At 39.5% G+C, this 23,941-nt stretch overlaps 1 protein-coding gene across 1 annotated transcript; it reads right to left on the bottom strand.

The window, feature by feature from the left end:
• Positions 1–8,457: 8,457 nt before the first annotated feature.
• On the bottom strand, positions 8,458–20,631 carry LOC114245759 (luciferin 4-monooxygenase-like). The gene is made up of 9 exons (XM_028178033.2): positions 20,454–20,631; positions 19,692–19,899; positions 19,288–19,603; positions 18,331–18,493; positions 18,103–18,248; positions 17,427–17,565; positions 12,690–12,917; positions 12,213–12,383; positions 8,458–8,679 (listed from the first exon to the last, which is right to left on the bottom strand). The coding sequence occupies exons 1-9, from the start codon at positions 20,577–20,579 to the stop codon at positions 8,563–8,565; spliced, it is 1,614 nt and encodes a 537-aa protein (XP_028033834.2). The 5' UTR covers positions 20,580–20,631; the 3' UTR covers positions 8,458–8,562.
• Between the last annotated feature and the right edge of the window lie 3,310 nt (positions 20,632–23,941).

Below are 23,941 nucleotides of genomic sequence, written 5' to 3'. Positions count from 1 at the left end.
GCAGCTAGGCGGTTCCGTCGCGGTTTTTTGGTCGCGAGCGCAGAGGGCCGTGGCGTGATCGCCCAAACACTTAACACATCGGGGGCGCGCGTGACAGTTACGGGAAGAGTGCCCGTACAATTGACAGTTATGGCACTGGCTAGGAGTGCCTTTTTTATGGGGGGCTTCGATGGCGATACCGGAGAGCCTACAGACGGTCTGTGTGTTGAAGATTTTCTTACCCTCGGGGGTAGGCTGGAGGGTGACTAGAACCATATTATATGGCTCCCTACCGCGACCGGTGTGCATACGGTGCACAGAATTCACTGGAAAGCCCTGTTCTAACAGATCGGCCTTGACGAGCTCTACATCTAACTCTTTAGGGATTCCGCGTATTACAACGCGGAGTTCGCGCTCCTCCTGGAGCGTATAAGTATGGAAACTTATACGTTCCTTACGGAGGTAAGAAGAGAGGGCCCTATGGTCGTCGGGTGTTTGAACCTTAATTTGAATGCCGTTCGCGAGGTTACGGGCATTCGTGAAATTTATATTTTTGGCCTTAAGGGCCAGGCAAACTCGATCCCAAGCTGCCTTCTCCTGAAGGATAACCGGGGGAGGGGTCTGGGTTTTATTTTGTGCCACCGGACGCGGCGACGGAGTGGCACGGGCTGGGGGCGCAACGGGAGTCTGAGGGCGGGGGCGCGACGCGTTCACGGCTTTGCTAATTTTAGCGGCCGCGGGAGCTCGAGACTCCGCGGCACGCTTCTTACCCTTCTGTACCAGGGTGAATCCATCCGTCGATGAGGCGGGGGCGAGGTCGACCTCCATGTCCGAGTCAGAGTCGGAGCACGAGGAGGCGGGTGCAGGCGACCTACGAACAAGTGTAGGTGTTTTAGAGGGCGCGACGGAGGCCGCGGATGATCGCTCAGCTGAAACGATGGTCACGGCGGACGACGCAGCAGCTTTTCTCGCCAGTATAGGCGACACGGGAGCGGCAGGCACGACAGAGGCTGCGGTGCTCAATGCAGAAGCTCTGCACGCAGGTACAGGCGACGCAGGAGCAGCGAGCGCGGCGGAGTCCTCGAGAGGGCTCGCAGTGTGATTGGCCTTGAAGGCCAGAAACTCTGAGGCGAGCTGTGGGTGGCGAAGTCGGAGGAATTCCGCGAATACAGCGTCCATGATCGCTGAGTACCCAGGTGGGGCGGCCCCGGGTCTTGAAACACTCGCCTTGCGGCGAGGCCCCAACTTCTCGGACCTGAGCGGTTCTATTGAACACAGGTGGCAATGCGGCGCGATTACTACAGGACAAAGAAAAAGCACAACAAAACAGAAATTACAAAAAGAAACAAAACTTGCAGGAAAAAAATAAATACTTGCAGGAAAACACTTTGTCGGCAAATGTTCCACGAACACAAAAATAACTAAAACAAAACAAATAAAAGCTTCCAGGAAACACACTTGGTCGGCAGATGTATCACGAACACAGGCCGCGCGAACAATGGCCGGGCTAACAAAAGCCGGGCGAACAAAGACCGGGCGATCGAGTGGACGATGAGCATGTCCGCACGTGACGGGTGCCTCTATCGGAATGCATAAAAAATTAACACAGGATACGTACGTGGTGCTTTTCACTTTGGTCACTGAGAGTCATTGCATGAATCTAATAGGTATCCGATAATTACTGTAAAATACATACAGTACACACAGGTGTGTGTATTGGACACAGACTTCTCCAATTGCACGCCACTGAGCACGATCCTCGGCTTCTCTCATCCAGCTTTTGCCAGCCACCCAGCACAGATCGTCACTTCACCGAGCCTGAGGGCATCCTGCTCTACGTTTGCCAATTCGCAGTCTCCACTCAAGAACACGTTTACTCCAACGGTTATCGGTTGTCCGGCTAATATGGGCAGCCCATTGCCACTTCAGCTTACTAATCTGCTGTGCTATATCGATAACTTTGGTTCCCTGTCGGATCATCTCGTTCCGGATTCGATACTTCAGAGAAATCCCTAGCATAGCCCTTTCCTTAGCTCGTCAAGCGACTTTAAACTGGTGGACCAGCCCAATCGTGAGTGTCCACGTTTCGGCTCCGTATGTCATGACAGGCAGGATGCACTGATTGAAGACTTTCGTCTTTAGATTCTGCGGAATATAACTAGTCAGGTCATAAGTATTGTCACACAGTAAAAACTTTTCTTTTAGAATGCTGGCCACAAAAAAGTTTGTTGAATTCGAATTTCGAATTGTTCATGAAAATAAAAATGTATACTTTTAGAATTTTACTCACTTTTAAATATGGAGTGGACGCTTAAAGAAGACCGTGTTGCAGTTATTGCGTTGCATCGTTGCGGTTACGCGCCAATTCAAATTTTTAACATACTGAAAAATTTGAATATAACCAAAAGATTCGTTTATCGTACCATCAAACGATACAATGAAGAGTCTAGTGTAGATGACAGGTCAAGAAGTGGTCGTCCTCGGTCTGTTAGGACTCCAGCAGTGATAAAAGCTGTGAAGGCGCGAATTCAAAGAAATCCCAAACGTAAGCAGAAACTGTTGGCCCTTCAGATGGGGTTAAGCAGAACCACGGTGAAAAGGGTGTTAAATGAAGACTTAGGGCTTCGGGCATATCGAAGAAAAACAGGACATCGTTTGAATGCTCGTCTAATAGACCTGAGACTGAAGAGATGCCGCGCTTTGTTGAAGCGGTACGCGGGAAAAAAATATCGGGAAATTCTTTTTTCGGATGAAAAACTTTTTACCGTAGAAGAGAGCTACAACAAACAAAATGATAAGGTGTACGCACACAGTAGTGAAGAAGCGAGCAACCGTATTCCGCGTGTCCAACGAGGTCATTTTCCAACCTCGCTCATGGTATGGTTGGGAGTTTCTTATTGGGGCTTAACAGAGGTACATTTTTGTGAGAAAGGTGTAAAAACGAATGCAGTTGTGTATCAAAATACAGTCCTGACGAACCTTGTGGAACCTGTTTCTCATACCATGTTCAATAACAGGCACTGAGTATACCAACAAGATTCGGCGCCAGCTCATAGAGCGAAGAGCACACAAGACTGGCTGGCGGCGCGTGAAATCGACTTCATCCGGCACGAAGACTGGCCCTCCTCCAGTCCAGATTTGAATCCGTTAGATTACAAGATATGGCAACACTTGGAGGAAAAGGCGTGCTCAAAGCCTCATCCCAATTTGGAGTCACTTAAGACATCCTTGATTAAGGCAGCCGCCGATATTGACATGGACCTCGTTCGTGCTGCGATAGACGACTGGCCGCGCAGATTGAAGGCCTGTATTCAAAATCACGGAGGTCATTTTGAATAAACTTTAGTGTCATAAGAATCTATGTTTTGTTAAGTTCATTTTGGTATATGAATGGTTACATAATGAATAAACTTGTTTCAATTATTTTACATTAAACATGTGACAGAATTTATGACCTGACTAGGTATGATGAAAATACTACACATAATTTTCCAAATGCCGCCCAGCACAGCTGTATTCTGTGCTGGCCTCGTTCTCGACGTTTTTTTTACCTACATGCAATGTTTGCCCAAGGTAAACATACTTTTAAAGAACTGCTATATACGGCAATCGTTTCCGGTTGGACATGTTGGTTAAATATGGTCTTCGTTTTATCCAACTTCATCCGAAGACTGATGCGCTGATCTGAGGCTGATCAGCATTTGTTGCAGCGTTTCGCGCTCACGACGACAATGTCATCTGCAAATCTTAAGTTTGAAATGTATTCGCGGTTGATGTTTATGCCACGCCTTTCCCAGTCCAGTGTCTTAAATATGTCCTTCAATGACTTTGTGAACAATTTAGGGGAAATAACGTCCCTTTCTCTCACGATGCAGAGGGACGTGTCCAGACAGCTGGTTCTGGATTTGGACGCTCATAGTTGCAGCACTGTAAAGATATTTCATCACTTGAATATATCGCCAGTCTACTTGGTAACGTAATAGAGTCAAAAGCCTTCTCATAGTCCACAAAAGCCAAACACAGGGGCCGATTATACTCTTGGGTCTTCTGTATAATCTGCTTTATTGTGTGTATGTCGTCTATGGTGCTGTATCCTCCTCGAATTCCAGCCTGCTCCGGTGGTTGAAGTTTGTTGAGGCTCTGCGCGAGACGATTTAAGATGAATCTTGAGAACCGCTTGTAAACGTGGCTCAAAATGGATATGGGGCGATAGTTTTATAACAGGGCGGGAAAGCCGTTGTAAATATATTAGAATAAATAAATAATAATTAATACCTTAGAAATCATATCTCAAGGTGGGTGAGGGCATTTACGTTGTATTATTTTTACTGGTGGTAGGACCTCTTGTGAGTCTGCGCGGGTGGGTACCACCACACTACCTATTTCTGCGGTGAAGCAGTAATGCGTTTCGGTTTGAAGGGTGGGGCAGCCGTTGTAACTATACTTGAAACCTTAGAAGCTATATCTCAAGATGGGTGGCGCATTTACGTTGTGGATGTCTATGGGCTCCGGTAACCATCTAACACCAGGTGGGCTGTGTGCTCGTCCAGCCATCTATGCAATAAAAATAAAAAAACAGATAAATATAAACAGTAAAAGGTCGCTGCGGGACATGAAGGAGGGTATTTCAAGGAAGATCCCTGTTAGAAGAATTTAACTTACCATTAGCACATACTCTATTGTGTGTATATGTTCCATAAAAAACTTCATAATGTGATTTAAATACATATAATTGCATTTTCAATTTTAATTGCCTTAAAATAAAACCAAGATTTCTGCTTAGTGGCGTTTGCGTTGGCTAGTGCCCGTATCTTTAGACGTTTCGTCAAATATTCCTCCACTTTTAACTCATCCGATGCCGCTCGAGTATTCCTCCCAAACTTACTTGAGTTAGGTATTTTTAGTCGACCATTACATTATTCCTCAACTCTACTCGAGTTAGGTAGAGCCGTGGTATTGCGTCACCACGACGTCATCAGTTTGAGAAAAAATTGATCAAGCTAGCATCAAACCCTTTTTTTTATGATTGAGAGATTACTGGTGGCCCGAAGGCCTTTCCAGTTTCACCAGGACAGGTGGGCGAGCAAAGGCTCAGCCAGGAGGGGTGGGATTTGCTAACAGCTGCCCGAGCGCCTCCGAAGGAGACCTAACAACTCAAGAGCAATTGCTTCGCGAATGAATCTACTACCGGATCGGAATCGCGACCCGCTGAGAAGATCCGGCGAGAAACTCAGCGGGCTGATGCATGGGCTAGGTTGCACGTCAACCTCTTTGTCGAGTTCGACGAGTACGGTTACTGGGGTCCCTAAGCCTGCTCCTAGTATTAGAGCTGAAGGCATCTAATGCAAAGGTTATTGGATCTGATGGATCCGTAAGGACGTGCCTAGGGCGTCGACGGTGACTGGCTCCTGCATGATCAGGATTCGGTGGCATCAAACCCATAGAGTTCTGTAGTCTATGGTCATTGTTTAATGTCAAAGTTATGCTGCCACTGTCTGTTTGAAACTAGAAACATTGAACTTGTTTGATGTTTTAGTTGCTGGTTGATGAGTTATTCGTAAATATGCGTGCGGTAAATTTGAACGTGTATTATTTATTTTCTAACCCATTATTATTTTAGATTTCGGACCCAGCGTTGTATTTTTATCCACTGTTTCGTGTGATTTTGATTGTATCTTGTTGTTGAAGTGCTTTTCCATAACCACCACTTTATTATTATTTAAATAAAACTCATAATCGCATTGACATTATTTATTAGGTAGTAAGCAAAATATGACTCTTATGTAGGTAAATAAAATAAGGAGTTTCAAAAGTTTAACCTCAAACTATTTACTTTATTAGTAAAAAATATCAAAATTAACAAATAAAATTAAACATTTATCTTCAATATAAATAATACTTTCTGCATTACAAGAATGGTGCTCACTGCTCTGTTCCAACAAAAATACGGAAGTTAGATTACTAAGTTATATACCCATGAGAATTTTTAACTAAAATGCCTAGACATGAAAGACTATTGTATAATACTCCCTCCGCAGAGTCCTGAGTATTAGATACTGGGACATTTTTTTATCTCAATTTCTGGGTTCAGTTCAGGTTCATTAGTCATTAAACAAATGTGTAGGACAGCACAAGAGACTATAATATTGCTTGTATTTGATGAACTGTTTTGTGATCTATCTATACTTAGTCTGGCCATAAATACAATTAAAAATAAACAAAATATTACATTTGAATTTGGAATCTGTCATTTTTATATAATTGCTCATTGAGTTTTTCTCATTTTGGCGCCAATACATTGTACAATATTTTGCGATATTAAAATGGAGTGGGGTGATAAAGAGAACCGAATCGCTGTAAATGCATTACACAAAGTAGGTATGGAGCCAAATACATTTTTGAAATTCTCCATGCGCTTGGTATTAGTAAAATGTTTGTGTATCGGGCTATTAATAGGTGCAATGAAACCTCTGTTTGTGACAGAAAATGATCTGGCCGTCAACGTAGTGTTCGTACGAAAAAGGTGGTCAAAGCAGTAAGGGAAAGAATTCGAAGAAATCCTGTCCGAAAGCAAAAGATTTTATCTCGGGAGATGAAGATAGCACCTAGAACCATGTCGCGTATTTTCAAAGATGACTTAGGACTTGCAGCCTATAAGAGACGTACTGGTCATTTCTTAACTGATAATTTAAAAGAGAAAAGGGTGGTAAAATCGAAACAACTACTGAAGCGGTACACAAAGGGAGGTCATAGAAAAGTTTTGTTTACGGATGAGAAATTTTTTACAATTGAGCAACATTTAACAAACAAAATGACCGTATCAGCTCAAAGCTCTAAGGAAGCTTCCCAATTAGTCGACAGAGTGTAACGTGGGCACTATCCGACTTCACTGATGGTTTGGTGGGGTATTAGATTGAAGGAGTGACTGAACCATACTTTTGTGAAAAAGGTATCAAAACATCGGCACAAGTGTATCAAGATACCATTCTTGAGAAGGTAGTGAAGCCCCTTAACAACACCATGTTTAATTATCAAGAATGGTCCTTCCAGCAAGACTCGGCACCAGGTCATAAAGCTCGGTCTACGCAGTCTTGGTTGGAAACGAACGTTTCGGACTTCATCAGTGCTGAAGACTGGCCGTCGTCTAGTCCCGATCTTAATCCGCTGGATTATGATTTATGGTCAGTTTTAGAGAGTACGGCTTGCTCTAAACGCCATGATAATTTGGAGTCCCTAAAACAATCCGTACGATTGGCACTGAAAATTTTTCCCATGAAAAAAGTGCGTGCTTCTGTTGATAACTGGCCTCAACTTTAAAGGACTGTATTGCAGCCAATGGAGACCACTTCGAATAAGCTTTTTAAACTTTAAATTGTTTTATATTTATGTATTAAACTAACACACTGTAAAAGTAATAAAAGTTATTTGCAATAGAATTTTTTTTCCTTTGTAACAGTATTTATGGCCAGACTAAGTTTAAATAAAAATGAATTGCTGTTTGTAATGCCCGTATTTTTAGACGTTTCGTCAAATAGTCCTCCACTCTTATCTCATCCGATGATGCTCGAGCATTCCTCCCAAACTTACTCGAGTTTGGTATTTTTAGTCGACCATTACAATATTCCTCAACTGTTCTCGAGTGAGGTAGAGTCGCGTTATTGCGTCACCACGACAACATCAGTTTGAGGAAAATTTTATCAAGCTAGCACCAAACCCATAGCGTTCTGTAGTCTATGGTCATTGTTTAATGTCAAAGTCAAGCTGCCGCTGTCTGTTTGACACTAGAAGCATCAACTTGTTTGATGTTTTAGTTGCTGAGTTATTCGTAAATATGTGTGCGTGCGGTAAATTTGAAAGTGTATTATTTATTATCTAACCCATTATTATTTTAGATTTCGGACCCGGCTTTGTATTTTTATTTCGCCGTTTCTGTGTGATTTTGGTTGCATCGTGTTGTTGAAGTGCTTTTCCACAACCACTTAGCTTATTAATATATATAAAGAAGACTTATAATCGCATTGAATTGATTTATTAGGTAGTAAGAAAAATTATATGACTCATAAGTAGGTAAATAAAATAAGGAGTTTCAAATGTCTAAACAAGAGTCTAATTTCGAACTATTTACTTTATTAATAAAAATTATCAAATTATTGCACAACAATATCATATATTTCCATTTGCGGTCCACATACTATTTGGACATTGATAGAAAACCAGCCTTGAGGAGCGTTCAAGGCACGTCGTGACGTACCTTGACTTGACAGTTCATTTACTCCACTCCGGTCAGGACAAATTTCCAAGGACGTTTGAGTGGAGTTTATTTTTACTATCAAGCATACCAAAACGCGCGTTGGAGGGTGAGTCGAGCCGAGTTAAGCTCGTGTGAACGACTAAAGATACGGGGGTAAATATTACATCTAATTTATGTAATGACTATGTCGTTGTACATTGTTTTCAAGTCACAAGGCAGATCAGATAACGTAACGAATCATTATTTTTATTAAGAAAACAAGTTTTTTTTTCTTTCTGTAAGTGATTAAATAATAATTTAATATAGAATGATCTACAGTTTTGTTAAAAATTTTATTTTTTTGCTATTACACTAGCTTTAAGTACTTTTCGTAGTATTTTTCCGGTACCACTCTTTGGGATTTCACTCACGAAGTATATACCTCCTCGTATACGTGTGATCGGAGATAACTGAAAAAAAAGTAGTCTGATCACACAAACATATTTTAAGTACAGGGTGCAAGAAAACCGTTCATGATGTCGATATGGTAATAAACTACTATATTTTATACTTCTAGCAATATTACTAACATAATGTGAAATAGTTTTGAAACTAAGTTAAGCATAATTGGTTTTGGTAAGTTATGTAATAATGTTGATAATAATTGGTTTAACCAATTATTATCATCGTTATTCTCTTGACTTTATTAATAAGATAATAATCTTATTAAGTTTTTGACTTAATAAGATAATAATATTTATAGTAATTTGGGTGTCGTTCATCTAATTATTATTACAATCACTTTAAAGTCGACAGTGCGTTTCCAGAGATCTTTTTTGCCACGTACCATCCGGCTATGGAATGAGCTCCCCTCTACGGTGTTTCCCGAGCGCTATGACATGTCATCTTCAAACGAGGCTTGTGGAGAGTATTAAGCGGTAGGCAGCGGCTTGGCTCTACCCCTGGCATTGCTGAAGTCCATGGGCGACGGTAACCACTCACCATCAGGTGGGCCGTATGCCCGTCTGCCTACAAAGGCAATAAAAAAAAAATACATTCTTAATTCTTAGTTTGGATTTTTATACATTTATATATGTGGATGAGTTTACGGCTCATCTGGTGTTAAGTGGTTACCGAAATCCGTAGATCTCCATCGACCCATAGATCTGAAATAAACGTGAATGCACACCACCTTGAAATGTGAGATCAAAGTCTCAATTGTACTGTACAAGGTCAGTTCAATCCTTAAAACTAAAATGAACGACTGACTCGCGGCAGAATTAGGCAATATGCCACCAGCCTACTTAATTCTCCCGGGTAAGTATCAATACAATGAATACTTTATTTGCATTTATCTATACTAATATTATAAAGAGGAAAGATTTGATTTTGTTTGTTTGCATTGAATAGGCTCCGAAATTACTGAACCGATTTAAAAATTCTTTCACTCTTGGGAAGCTACACTATCCTCGGGTGACATAAACTATATTATACGAGTATATTCAAAAAAATTAGGGAACCTTACTAAAACTCCAACAATGTAAACCAAGGTAAAAATACCTAAAATATTATTTAGATCGCGTGGGCTGCGAAAATGATTAATATTAGAATAAAATAATGTAGTACGACTTTGCAGAACATATCATTATTTACAAAAGAGTCCCGTCAGCATATATCTTACTATTATAGTTATGCCACTATAAGTGTTCCAATATTTAAACTAATTTAAAAAATAAAACAACTTCAAGTTTCGTTTACAGGAAAGCTCTGACTCAATAAATTCAATGGCTTTTATTTTGTACGTAAGACCATATCACGAAAAAAAAAAAATTATTAAATTCATATTAAAAATAACAAAAAAACAGTAACAAAAACATCATTAAACTAAAAAGAAAAGTTCATTAAAATAATAATATTTAAACTTTCCTTATAATTTTCTTTTTTGTCATCCTCACACATCATCATTCTTTTGCCCTTCTCCCAGTCACCTATGGTCGGCGTAACATGTTTTTTCCTTTTATACTCCTCTATTTCTTCGCTCCCTTCTTACACGTCATATCGTATTTCACGCAAGCCATCTATTTCTTCTTAGGTCTATCTCTTTCTCTAAAGCCTTCCACATTCATAGTTAAAACTCTCTTAATAACCCATTGTCGTTTAATCACCGTACCATCATCATACCATACCATCCCAAACGCTCACTTCTCAACTTCTCTGTCACAGGTGCCACCTTCAGACATCCTCTAACATATTGATTTCGTATTCTATTCAATCTTGTTACTCGACACATCCATAGCTACATTCGCATCTCTGCTGCATGCAATCGCCTTTCATCCACCACTTTAGTGGTCCAACAAGTTGACCCATACAAGACGGCAGGCCTTATCAAGGTCTTATATATCTTCCCTTTTAGGGGAAGAGAAATGTGTGAATCACACGTGGTGCCCATGACCTGCCGCCATGTCATCCATCCTGCGTCAATTATTTGCTTCACAGTACGATCCAGTTCGCCATTGCTTTGGATAACAGACCTTAGGTATCGGAAGTCTTGACATACTGGCAAAGATGCTCCGTCGAGAGCAATGGGTGTAAAATTGGAGAGACCGCCAAAATCACAGAACAGATGTTCAGTTTTGAATCTGCCGACTTTTAGGCCAACACTCTCAAACCTGCATCGCCATTTCTCCAGTATGTTTTGGACCTCGAGCCCGTTCTCTCCGACGAGCATTAAGTATGTCATCAGCAAACAGCATACACCAAGGGGCCTCATCCAGTATTTCCTCCTCATCATCCTTTCTTTTTTAATAACCTCACGCAAATAGAAGGGTTTATGTGTATGTATTATGTAGTTCGTTTCCAAATGATTCTTGTCCACCTGATGGTTGTCTGGAAGAGATCGCTCTTAGCGATAAGACCGCCAATTGTACTTTTTTGTTTTTAATGTATCGCACTGTTTATTTGTTTTTTGGTGTACAATAAAGAATACTCTCTCTCTCTATTTTAATTTTTTATTTTTTGTTAAATATCCGAGCGAAGCCGTTGCGGGCCCCTATTATGTATAATTTTAGTAGCCCTTTGCACACATATTACAGAAGCCGCGGGTAATAGCTAGTGCTATTACATTGCCTAATTTATAAATTTTGCGAGCTTGATTTTTATAATTACACGATATTAATGTTGTGTTAGTGTCGTTAGTGAACACATTTTTTTTATTGCTTAGATGGGTGGACTAGCTCACAGCCCACCTGGTGTTAAGTGGTTACTTGAGCCCATAGACATCTACAACGTAAATGCGCCACCCACCTTGAGATATAAGCTCTAAGGTCTTAAGTATAGTTACATGGTAAGTTTAACTATACTTGAGACGCAGACGCATTGACGCCTTTGAGATGTGGTGCTGGAGAAAGATGCTGCGTATTCCGTGGACAGCATTTCGGACCAACGTATCAATTTTGCAAGAACTCAAATTCTCCTCGCGGCTGTCATCCGAGTGTCTTCGCAGAGTCCTTGAATACTTCGGTCACATTGCACGGAAGGATGGTGGCAATCTCGAGAGGCTCATCGTGACTGGTAAGGTAGATGAGAAAAGACCTCCGGGGCGCAGCCCAATACGTTGGTCCGACCAGATCCGCACCGCTCTTAATTCCACGTTTCACAACGCCCTCCACACCGCCAGAGACAAGAATAAACGGAGAAAGATTGTGCGTGCGAAGGTGATTCAAAAGGGTGATCACGACCATCAGCAATAAGGAATACGACGCAAGGAGGAGGAGTGTTTCATTAGAAAAAAAATAATAGGCAATAGTCGCATCGCCCGATACGTATACACCGAGCGTCTTTTCAATAAACTGGCCATCTTGTCCAAAACTTACTTAATAAAATGATTTTTCCCGAACGCCCTTAAATATTTTTACTTCGAAATATGATATCATAATATTCAACCACAGCAGCACAGCTCAGCAGCTTGAGAGTGAGAGAGAATAAGTCAAACTATGTTACCGACCCGTTCATTAGTAAAGTCTAGCAGTTCTTTTTCTGTGAGCGTGACGTCAGGCTTGGGCACTACGAAGGCGGTGGGCAGCTCGCCAGCCAACTCGTCGGGCGCTCCCACCACTCCGCACTCCAACACGTCGCTGTGCTGCAGCAGTACGCGCTCTATCATTGCCGGAGCTACCTAGTTTTTGTGAAACGATCCTCATTTAAAGTGTAATGCTGTGCTCTGTAATGATATTAACATTACGCTAACGATAAGACGAGTTTGCGTATTTATAAGTTCCGAACAATATCATTCGAACCAATGGTCGACCCAACAGTTTCAACCGCTCAGTGGAAGATCATACATTTGACGACTCTTCCAAACTGCTGACCCCGCCGAAATTTTAACATGCAATCTCCCAATTACCTCAAAATATGCAATAAAAACAATGTATACTTATGGACAATAACTAACTATTTTTTAGTAAGATTCAGATTTATGTACCTGATGTCCTTTGTATTTGATAAGTTCTTTCAGTCTGTCGACTATGTAGAAACAGCCGTCTGAATCATAATATCCGATATCTCCAGTTTTGAGGAAACCCTCATCGTCCCTTATATCTACATTAGCTTGATCGTTATTCATGTAGCCTTTCATCACCAGGGGTCCTTTAACGCAGACTTCACCTCGTTCATACGGTCCTAATGTTTGTTGAGTAGTAATGTCAACGACCTGCAATTTCGGAGATTCGTTTAAATAGAATTTGCACGTCAACCACCAAAGTCATGGGACTAGCCAGATATTAATTTTCATGTCAATCTTTAAATTTATATTATGCATTTTTTTAATTGTCATTTATTTCCGTAATTTTTCATACGAAAAGACCTTTGAAAGAGACCACAACTTTTTTTTTTTTTTTGGTCAGGAGGAAATCGCCGGACTTCCGCCCTCCACTGGGGATAGAGGGCGGAGCATGTCAGAGTCGAACTGACTAAAACCTCCTGTCGCTCAACAACCAACGTCCAAGCCTCGCATGAGACAGAACTCATGAAGAGGCAAAGGGGGGAAAGTGAAGCGCTTAGTGCGGAGCACATCTCTCCCATCACCCTCTCCCTCGGGACGCCGGACCAGCGGTCGTCGGCGCCACGACCACCAGCCCTCTCGGTCGGCAGGCTATCCGAAGCCCGCCTAGATGGCGCCGGTTAGAGTGAGCTATCCTACGGAATACCCCGCTGGACCAGAACCAGCGTGGGTCGAGGATAGCCGGCCTTCCATTACCCGGATGCTCTTGCGTAAAACACGTGCAGAGCAGCTTGCACGTCGTCTTCTTAGGCCCCCCTCGCCGGTCCCCAGACCGACATGTGAGGGGGGACCCGAAACACTTAGAGGGCCAGGGCTTGGGCGAGATCTGCTTCCCTGGCCCCCGCTCGACGGCGGCGGGATTGTGCGTCTCTCACGCGCCCCGCCGCCTCCTTCTGCGAGATGGTGCACTCGCAGAAGTCGAGCATCGCCTTCCACGACTCGTCGTCGCCGAGCATCGATGCCACAACACTCGGCAACGACAAGTCGTTTCCTACTTTTGCGACGAGGACACGGTGCCACCCCTCCCATGCGGGGCAGGCGACGAGCGTATGCTCTGCCGTGTCCAAGTCGCAATCACAATGGTGGCACTCTGCCGTCGGCTCGGCTCTGATCCGGTGCAGGAACTCACCGAAGCAACCATGCCTAGTGAGCACCTGCGTGAGCCGGAAAGTGAGGCGTCCTACCAATCCACAAGGACCGGGCGAATCGCCTCGACGGTCCTACGACCAGCCGAAGGATCAGCCAGCCGTCTGGACCATGACTCCAGCACAACTTAAAGTCAAGCCGGTTAAAATCGGAGCTAGACGACGCCTGTCTTCAGCTCTGATAGAATCAGAAACTTTGTATGGATTGACCTTTACGACCCGATACTGAGTCACAATGAAAAACCCATACCTATTACATGATATCGTTAAGTGGCTCAACTGATTCCTCAAGGATTTATTGATTGTACTTGTTGTACTTTATTGTACTTGTTGTTGATTGATTGTTTTTTTTTTGTATGATTGAAGTATTACTGGTGGCCCGGAGGCCTTTCCAGTTTCACCAGGACAGGTGGGCGAGCAAGGCGGCCAGGAGGGGTGGGATTTGCTAACAGCTACCCGAGCGCCTCCGAAGAAGACCTAACAACTTAAAAGTAGCTGCTTCGCGAATGAATCTACTACCGGATCGGAATCGTGACCTGCTGAGAAGATCCGGCGAGAAACTCAGCGGGCTGATGCATGGGTTGATTGATTGATTGTAATTGACTCTTGATACACCTGAGTCGATGTTCTGATACCTTTTTCACAAAAAATGACTTATTCGCTCTTTGATAGCCAACATCCCACCAAACTAACTCTGAAGCCGGATAATGCCTACGTTGTACCCTCCTAACATATATAATTAAGAAGATTATGCAGAGCTTTGGGCATAAGCTCAATCATTCTGATTTCTTAAATTGTTGCTCAGAACTAAACAAATTTTGTCAGTTTTGTCATTAGGGCAGCCGATGTACTTACTCTAAGACTAAGAACATCGGCTTAAACCCATGTTTCAATATTCTAACTACTCATTTACGTTATTAATACGCCTATAGACTCCGGTGAAATTAACAACAGGTGAGCCATGAGGTCGTCCATCCATCCATCTAGCAAAAAGAAATAGGATGGCAGGAGCCAGTAATGAGGAAATATCAGATTTTTTTTTTTAATCAAATTCATATTTTTAATTTTCTTACGTGTTCATACCATTAATTCAAACAAATCATACTGAATCAAATTAAGGTCATAATTTTAATTTATTGTTTACTTTACCGACGTACCTGACGTTGACTGTGTAATGTATGTACATTCAAATAAGCTACGCAATATAAAACTCAAACTATAAATTACAAACATGTCTGACACAATACTTTTATTATTACATTCAAACAAAATATTAGAATACAATAGTCTAACAGATTGTTTTATCATTAACACTGTTGAACTAACACCAAAATTTCTAAGCATGTGTTTGGGTATAATTAATAATATATTATTAATTTAATTACAAGTTCTTATCGAATGATTGAATTTCGATCAAAGTCTAGATACCTACTATTAACGAGAAGGTTATATTAATAATACTAAATCCCATGAAAAGTTCCGTAACAAAAAAAAAACAAAATCTGTAGGTAGACAAAATGGAGAGATTATGACACTTTTTTTAAATTTCTTTTAAATTTATGGTTCCCGGTGCCTGTAGATATCACAACGGCAATTCTGGCATCTGTCGTGAGATATGAGGTCGAAGACTCAAATGTATTAGGTAATATGATATAGTAGTTTGTTTGTATTGTACATGATGTAAAGTAATGTTATATCATTGTATGAATAAAAACCCTTCCACAGTCATCCAGTTAGTAAGTCTCTAGTACACCAAGGAGGATGTTTGTGATAAATACACTGGTTCACACGTGCACATAGTTTTATCAATTACTAATGGTAGTCCAATCGTCGAAATTCGATCATAGTTATTAATTGAAATTATACGTTTGAACACTATTATAGTTCTATTGTCATTGTCAAAGACTTTACTTCTCTAATAACAGATTTCACCAAGGCTGCACTATAGACAAATAATGTTAAAGACAAACAATGTTAATCTATTCTCAATTTGACAACCGACTTTAACAATAAACAAAAAAGTGCGTTAAACATATGATAGTGTGTGTAATGTTTTTTTTTGTTGATGAAATGTAGTTTTTAGCATAATTAAAAAAAAGACTGCACTCCTTCTATATTCCTTCTCTATAAGTGTGGGAAATTTTATATTCCCTGAGTTCTGTAGCTATAATCAACCTATTACACAATAGCGCTTTGTAACCAGATAGCGTTCATAACAACACCATTTAAAGTACTCAACAATTCTTCAAACAATTCAAACACAACTATTCAAAGGGTTATTGGACCTGATGGATCCGTAAGGACGTGGATCCACCATAGAGGTATTGAGACTCGAATCGTATTGGCGACTCGTGTCTTCAATGATGAAAATGTTTAACTGTATTAATTAATATTTCTGCTGACTATGAAATCCTGTGGTTTTTTACCCCTACAAGCGCATGCCTAAAAACCTTATCCTTTTTAAGAGATTATTAACAGAATTGTAACTTAATAATTAAAGTACTGTTGCTTCATATCAAAAATTTAACTGAAACTATAATTTTTATTTAACATAACTAATTGTGTTGCTTTAGCGGTCGGTAATAAGTGCCAAAAAACGGTAATAGGAACACACCCCATGCATTGGATCGGTAATAGGGATATGGTCCTTCCTATCAATTTTTAATTTTTTGATTTTTTTAATTTATTTTTGCTAGTTGTTCCTTAATTGCATTAAAAAAAAGAGTAACCTACGGAACCGTAAAAAAAAATTATAGAGCCAGTGATTGAACAACTGCTTATTTTTTACTTATCAATCTGAACCTGGCTTAAACTGGCGGTAATGGGTGCGTTTAACTTAATTAGGATTAGACAACAAATATAATGTTCCTTGTATTCCATACCCAGAAATAGAATAAGATAAACAGCCCTTGTTTGTAAGATAGTCTATAAGTACAACATGCTTATGAATAAAACAGTCTTAAACCATCTTCTACCTTGAACGGTAGCTCTGTAGTTTCTTTTTTAAAAGCCTACCCCGCATCATAACTCCCGGTCCGCACAATTTACACAAAAAGGGGTACAAAGTTTTTACTTCACGTATTAATATGTAGATTTCACATTTAATCATGTTATAATCTAAGTCGACAATGCGCTGAGTAAGAAGTTCAAGATAGCTAGAGGTTCCGAATAAAGCGCTTGGTTTAAGGTAATTTTGCTTACCTAATTGCCAGTAGTCTCAAGAGGCTATTCTGTCTTCGCAATGGGTGGTGTACTAATTTACAGGGCTTAGTCTGAGAGAATTTTCTAACATCTGCCCTAACAAGGGCAGCGCCTCGCTGAATCTACCATTGGATAGCATCAGGACCCACTGAGAAGATCCGGCGAGAAACTCAGTTGGTGGCAGTTGGTTTATTTAAGGCAAAAAATGTATCAGAGTACTGATTTTACTTGACATCGCTAAACATCAAATTCTGAGGAAATGAGTAGATTTTATGAGGAGTAATAAGAAGGATTTTATGAGGATTAAGCTAACCTTCACTTTCATGCCAGGTACGACGTGCCCGCAACTTCCATGCTTTTGTTCGCTGTCCAAGGTATCATAGCTTTTTATTATTATAAAAGATGTTTCCGTCATTCCGTATCCATGGATTATCTTCTGACAGTTAGGGAAACTGTTAAAGAACAAAATATTAATTTTAATAGACAGGTAACAAAAATTTGTAAACCCATAAAATCGAATCGCTTTAAGCTGTGAATTCTGTGAAATGAAATAGGTACTAATCCAAAGTTTTATCGGTTTGGTAATTTGCAGTACGTATGCCCGCATTGATATTTTTTTTATGAAAAACTAAAAATGATGATGGATAGGTAGCTATCTTCTTTAATCTATTTATTGATTGTTTTCCCTAACTATTGTTATACTAACAAACTATTATTTTAACTATTACTAACATTTTGGATATAAAGCACTTGAAAATATTACGATTAATTTCCATTTAGAAGTTCAGTCTCAAAGAAATGAGGAGTCAAAAAATAGCCGGAAAAAGAGACTTATGTTTCTTTTTAACCCGAAAAAAATGTTGTTTCATTCTTTCAGAATTAAATGCAACGCAGGTCAGATGTTATACTGAGCACACTCAGCAATCGAATAATCTGAGGTTTCTTTAAACCCATTAGTGTAGGAGTAAGTAAAGGTCACCAAAACTTACTTCCTTAAAACCCCCATAGTTGTCTCTTGACTGAGTGGAGCTGCACCACACCAAATTCTAGTCACTGAAGACAAGTCATACTTTTGGACGAGATCAGACTTTGATAGAAAAACAGCGATTGGCGGCACTATTATCAAAAGGTTTACCTGTTACGAAATAAATTAAATGTTGAAAACTGGTGATAATACAATATTTTTCGTAATTTGAAACAAGAAACTGTAAAGTTACCTTATATTCCTCAATGGCTTTTAAGTAATCTACAGGTGAGTACACCATCAAAATCAACAATTTATTACATCCTAAATAGTGTATCACACTAAATAATCCAAAAACGTGGCACATAGGTAAAATTGATAAGAACCTTGTACATGATTCCCGAGTATATCCAAAACTAAAAGAACACAAATCAATTAAATCAGCACAATGAAAAAACAAACAGCCAACGATAAAGAAGCTGAAAATGATTATATAATGATTATTTTGATATGTCGTCGTGGCCTATAAGACGTCGGGTGGATTCGTGTTGAGTGATGCACCGGTGTTCGATTCCCAGGCGGGTACCAATTTTTCTAATGAAATACGTACTCAACCAATGTTCACGATTGACTTCCACGGTCAAGGAATAACATCATGTAATAAAAATCAAACTCGCAAAAATTATAATTTGCGAATTATTCGTGGTAGGACCTCTTGTGAGTCTGCGCGGGTAGGTACGTAGGTACCACCCCCCTGCCTATTTCTGCCGTGAAGCAGTAATGCGTTTCGGTTTGAAGGGTGGGGCAGCCGTTGTAACTTATACTGAGACATTAAAACTTATATCTCAAGCTGGGTGACGCCTTTACGTTGTAGATGTCCATGGGCTCCAGTAACCACTTAACACCAGATGGGCTGTGAGATCGTCCACATATCTGAGAAAAAGAAAAGAAGCTAAAAAGCAGTGGGTGTGATTTAAATGAAATAAATCGATTATTCAATTAATACTTTTATGAAATGCTCGTGTAGTAATAGTAATAAGAAATCGCATATTTTAAACACTAAAAATAACTCGATAGTTTTCGGACATTATTGTGAAAGCATAATTTACTGATATCAAGTTGCAATTTATTAAGCGCTGAGAAGCGAGAAAGTCTCGTCTATAAATAACCAATTCACGATAGAAAAAATGTTGGGTTCATAGATACTTACTCAAGAGAAGAGGAGACATACAAAGCATTAAGATGGCTGAGCTTGACTCCCTTGGGCAGACCGGTAGTACCAGAAGAGTAGAAAATAAACGCGGTATCAGTACCGTTCACCTCGACCGGAACATACGTGTTGGGATTAGTCGGCACCAGCAATGAGCTGTACGAATTGACATCGTGCTGTACTGGTTCGCCATTAAGTTGAATCAACTTATTAATAAATGACATAGATTTAAAAACATCTATATGTTTTTTTAAGCTGTTCTCAGAAGCTACAATAAGTTTTGGCAACGAAATATTCAACGCGTGCTGTATCTCATCTACAAAAGAAACATCACAGATTTTAACAAATTAGTTTCGTGCCTTAATGAAAAGATAGAAATTTTTTTTAAAGTAAATTTGTAAAACCTGCTTTGTATTGCGGGTTGAAGGCGGTCACAACCGCGCCACAACATATAGCGCCCATCACAGCGGTAACAAATTCAGGTCGGTTTTCACTACATATACCTACGACATCTCCTCGATTTAGGCCCATACTTTGTAATCCGACGGCGGCACTGACGGTTTCTTCTAGTAATTGCTTATAGCTTACTTTATGTCCAGTGTGATAGTCAATCTGTAATGTATATAAAAAAAAGAGCTAAAACGACCGCTGCTCTCATATGGCTTGATGCGACTATACCCTTATGACAGGCACTAATAATCCATAATAATAATAGAAAGCGGATCCCTTACGTACAAGTTTATTAATTGCTTCCGTAATTTAGTAATTACATCGCGTAGTAAAAATTAAACCGAAAAATAATTTAATACGCCATCACTTCAAGAAATATCTTTGCAGAGTTCCGAAAGTATCTTGGAGTTGATATTCCGAATGAGGTTCAATAGTTAAGTATTTTAAGAGGTAAAGCAAAGTTATATCCTAAAATAATGCGATTGCTTTTGTTTCCTTAACAAAGCGAATCTTTTTTTTTCAAATGAAGTTTCAAATGAATTTGTAGGTATGTGTCGTTGGACGACGGCAGCCAATTCCAGCAGTAGCAGTTGAGTTGTCGGTCTTCGCGATAATAAAGGAATTTTAACAAAACAAATTAACATTTTCGTTTAAAACGATTCCGCTAATGTATTATTAATGTGTTTGTTGGGATCAAATAAAAAAATAGCACTTACCAGTGCCACGCCGTCTTGTCTTAAACAGATTTCTCTGATTCTGTCCAGAAAATGCTGCCCAAATGACAAATGGGCTGGCACAAGAAGCGCTGGCCCTCCGCACACTACTTTCTCGTCGTTTTTCATTTTTTATCAATATAAAGTGTTAAAATTTTCAAGAAAATAAAAATTTGTCGATCAATTAAGTCCGTGTCAATTACAGGTCTGTCATTAAATACCTAGTTAATTTATAAATATCGTGGAAATTATTTCAAATTAAGTAGATACGTATTAAAGTATCCTTTTTGCGTTTTATCGTGTTGAAAAAATTAACAAATATACCTTTACTGATAGTAATGAAGAACGAAAATGTTTCAAGTGACTGACTATAATCATTGTCAGAGTGAAAATATATATACATACACGCACATAAGTAGTAAGTTCATGCAGCGGCCTTGCGCTGCCGTTGCTTGTTTGTTTGTTACATTATAAATTCAACAGCCGGTGCGATTTTAATTATTTGAATAATACGAATTAATAGCAAAGTTTATAAATATCTTGTACCATAAAAAAATGCAAAACCATCTGGTGATAAACATCATACTTCACTTCTGCGATCAAAAGTTGAGTACATAGAAAAGTTTAATCGTCATTTCGTCATTTTGAATGAAATATTTGAAAAATTGTCAAGTGTAGGTACTTAATGCTGGGTGGTAACTTAATGATTTCGAATAACTTTCATGAAGTTCTTCTACTTGAATAATAGATTAGTGGGTGGTGGGTCCCAAAAAACATACTTCTTCTTCTTCTGGGTGCTAATGATTGAAACATTAGTTTTCCGCACAGAAGTCGAGGACTGCCCTCGCTCGTTACGAGTCCGTAGCCTGAATTTCCCGACTATGCTACGAACATTCCATTAGTGTATTGCCTATCTTGGCATTGAAATCTCCCATAAGTATTGTATTCGAAGTCGTCGTGGCCTAAAGGATAAGACGTCCGGTGCATTCGTATCTAGCGATGCACCGGTGTTCGAAACCCGCACGCAGGTACCAATTTTTCCAATGAAATACGTACTTAACAAATGTTCACGATTGACTTCCACGGTGAAGGAATAACATCGAGTAATAAAAATCAAACCCGCAAAATTATAATTTGCGTAATTACTGGTGGTAGGACCTCTTGTGAATCCACACGGGTAGGTACCACCGCCCCGCCTATTTCTGCCGTGAAGCAGTAATGCGTTTCGGTTTGAAGGGTGGGGCAGCCGTTGTGACTATACTGAGACCTTAGAACTTATTCGGTTTCCCCAAGAGGTTTAATTATCTTTTTATTGTTTGAAAGCATGCCACATGTTCGATTTCTAATTACTTGCATAGATCATAGATTATACATTTAATATATTTGCATAGATGTATCTTAATGGTCCGTGCCGCAGAATTAGTACTATATATTTACCGTCTGTAAATCACTTCAATCAAACTCCAATAATATCTCAAGCGTTGTGCGAATGATTCATATCAATTCCCTTTTTAAATGCTGTTGTCAGAAAAACCAGCGAACTATAAATCCAGTAGGTTTCCCGAATAACCCTAAACATGGCCGTTCGATCTGAATTACATGAAGCACGATTGCATAAAAGATGGAACAGCCGTTATATTATACACATATATGCACATATATACAATTGAGACTTAGACGTCACGCTCGAAGGTGGGTGGCGACATTGACGTTGTGATATCTGTGGTCTCCGGTAACCACTTAGCACCAGGTAGGCCGGGTGCTGGGTCCCCTAAGTAACCAATCCGTTACCCATATCATTATATGGGTAGCGAATCTCAATCGTGTGAAACCTGTGAGAGATTCGGCCCAAAAACATTTCTAGGTGGTTGTCTTAATACTAAGATATTAAATTATAACAAGAGATCAACTACGTGTGTAGAGCCCATTTAAAAATATTACCACTAACTACTTATATCAGGTGGACCATGAGCTAGTCTAGTCAAAATAATAAAATAATTTCTATATTTTATTGTATTTGAGCCGTAGAGCTGAAAGCCTACATTCATTTTGGACGTTCTGATTAGAATAGATAAGATTCGCTAAGTTAAGAAAGCGTAGAAGTTATTAAGATGCACTGCTCTGACTAGGGCTAGTGTTAGGAAATTCTCTCAGGTTGAGCCCGTGAGCACATCTACCCATCAGGACAGTTGGAACAGCCTCATAGGATACCAGGAAAAAAAAGAGTTCAAAATAGCAACCGATCTGGCTCGTCTGGTGGCTTACATTTAGATATATTGAAATGAAAAAAGAACTTTATCTCAACTTTAATAATTCAATTATTTATACAATTTAATTTAAACAATTAATTTAATACAATGATTAGTTCACCATTATTATATGATCATAATATACATACATATATAAGAAATAACTTAAAAATCTAACTTTACCCAAAATTTAAAAAAAAAACAGTCATAAAAACAAGGCCAACGAGTTATTTGTTTCCTAAAATTCTTACAATTTACATATATTCGTAATAATATTATTCTTTTTTCGAAGGTCAATAAATGATCTCTTGCAGAACAAAGGCAATATACAAAAGAAAAACTTCAAAAAATATTATTTACTATCTTTTGCCCGCGACTTCGTCCGCGTGGAATAGTTACTTTGGCATAACGCTAAATTTTACCCACCTCTTCATTTACGTAGAAAGTGAAAATATTTTGAAATAATAGAATTTTAAGGAGTTATTTTTAAGGTACCAAAAGCACGCTTTTTAACAGACTTCAAAAGTGGAAGTTATCAATTTTGTTCGAAAGAGTTGACTTCCCGAATGGTCTTGTTTACATCAAGATCTGATGATGGTATCTTGGAGATATTCAGTAAAAACTATAATTGTCAAAGCCTGTCTTGAAATTATTTGGGTTTTTCAATATCGTAATGAATAACGTATTTATTTGGACAGGGATTAATATTATCTTTATAAAAACACCTTCACAAAAAATGCTTTTTTTAGAACAAATTTGTTTAACATAAAAAAACGTTATAGTGAGCCAACCTTAATATAAGTAGTCAGGTCATAAGTATTGTCATACAGTAAAAACTTTTCTTTTAGAATGCTGGCCACAAAAAAGTTTATTGAATTCGAATTTCGAATTATTCATGAAAATAAAAATGTATACTTTTAGCATTTTACTCATTTTTAAATATGGAGTGGACGCTTAAAGAAGACCGTGTTGTAGTTATTGCGTTGCATCGTTGCGGTTACGCGCCAATTCAAATTTTTAACATACTGAAAATTTTTAATATAACCAAAAAATTCGTTTATCGTACCATCAAACGATACAATGAAGACTAGTGTAGATGACAGGTCAAGAAGTGGTCGCCCTCAGTCTGTTAGGACTCCAGCAGTGATAAAAGCTGTGAAGGCGCGAATTCAAAGAAATCCCAAACGTAAGCAGAAACTGTTGGCCCTTCAGATGGGGTTAAGCAGAACCACGGTGAAAAGG

This window comes from Bombyx mandarina, chromosome 25 (genome assembly GCF_030267445.1).
Source record: "Bombyx mandarina strain Sakado chromosome 25, ASM3026744v2".
Taxonomy (NCBI): Eukaryota; Metazoa; Arthropoda; class Insecta; order Lepidoptera; family Bombycidae; genus Bombyx; species Bombyx mandarina.
Note: the sequence above shows the minus strand (reverse complement) of the source record. Positions and strands in the feature narration are given on the sequence as shown.

Excerpts from the sequence above, each read along its gene's own strand:
- LOC114245759 (XM_028178033.2), bottom strand. The coding sequence starts at position 20,579 with ATGAAAAACGACGAGAAAGTAGTGTGCGGAGGGCCAGCGCTTCTTGTG. Across the intron at positions 18,494-19,287 it reads TATGTCTCCTCTTCTCTTGA|TTTTGGATATACTCGGGAAT; the intron begins GTAAGTATCTAT and ends GTGTTCTTTTAG. Across the intron at positions 17,566-18,102 it reads ACTATGGGGGTTTTAAGGAA|TTTCCCTAACTGTCAGAAGA; the intron begins GTAAGTTTTGGT and ends GTTCTTTAACAG.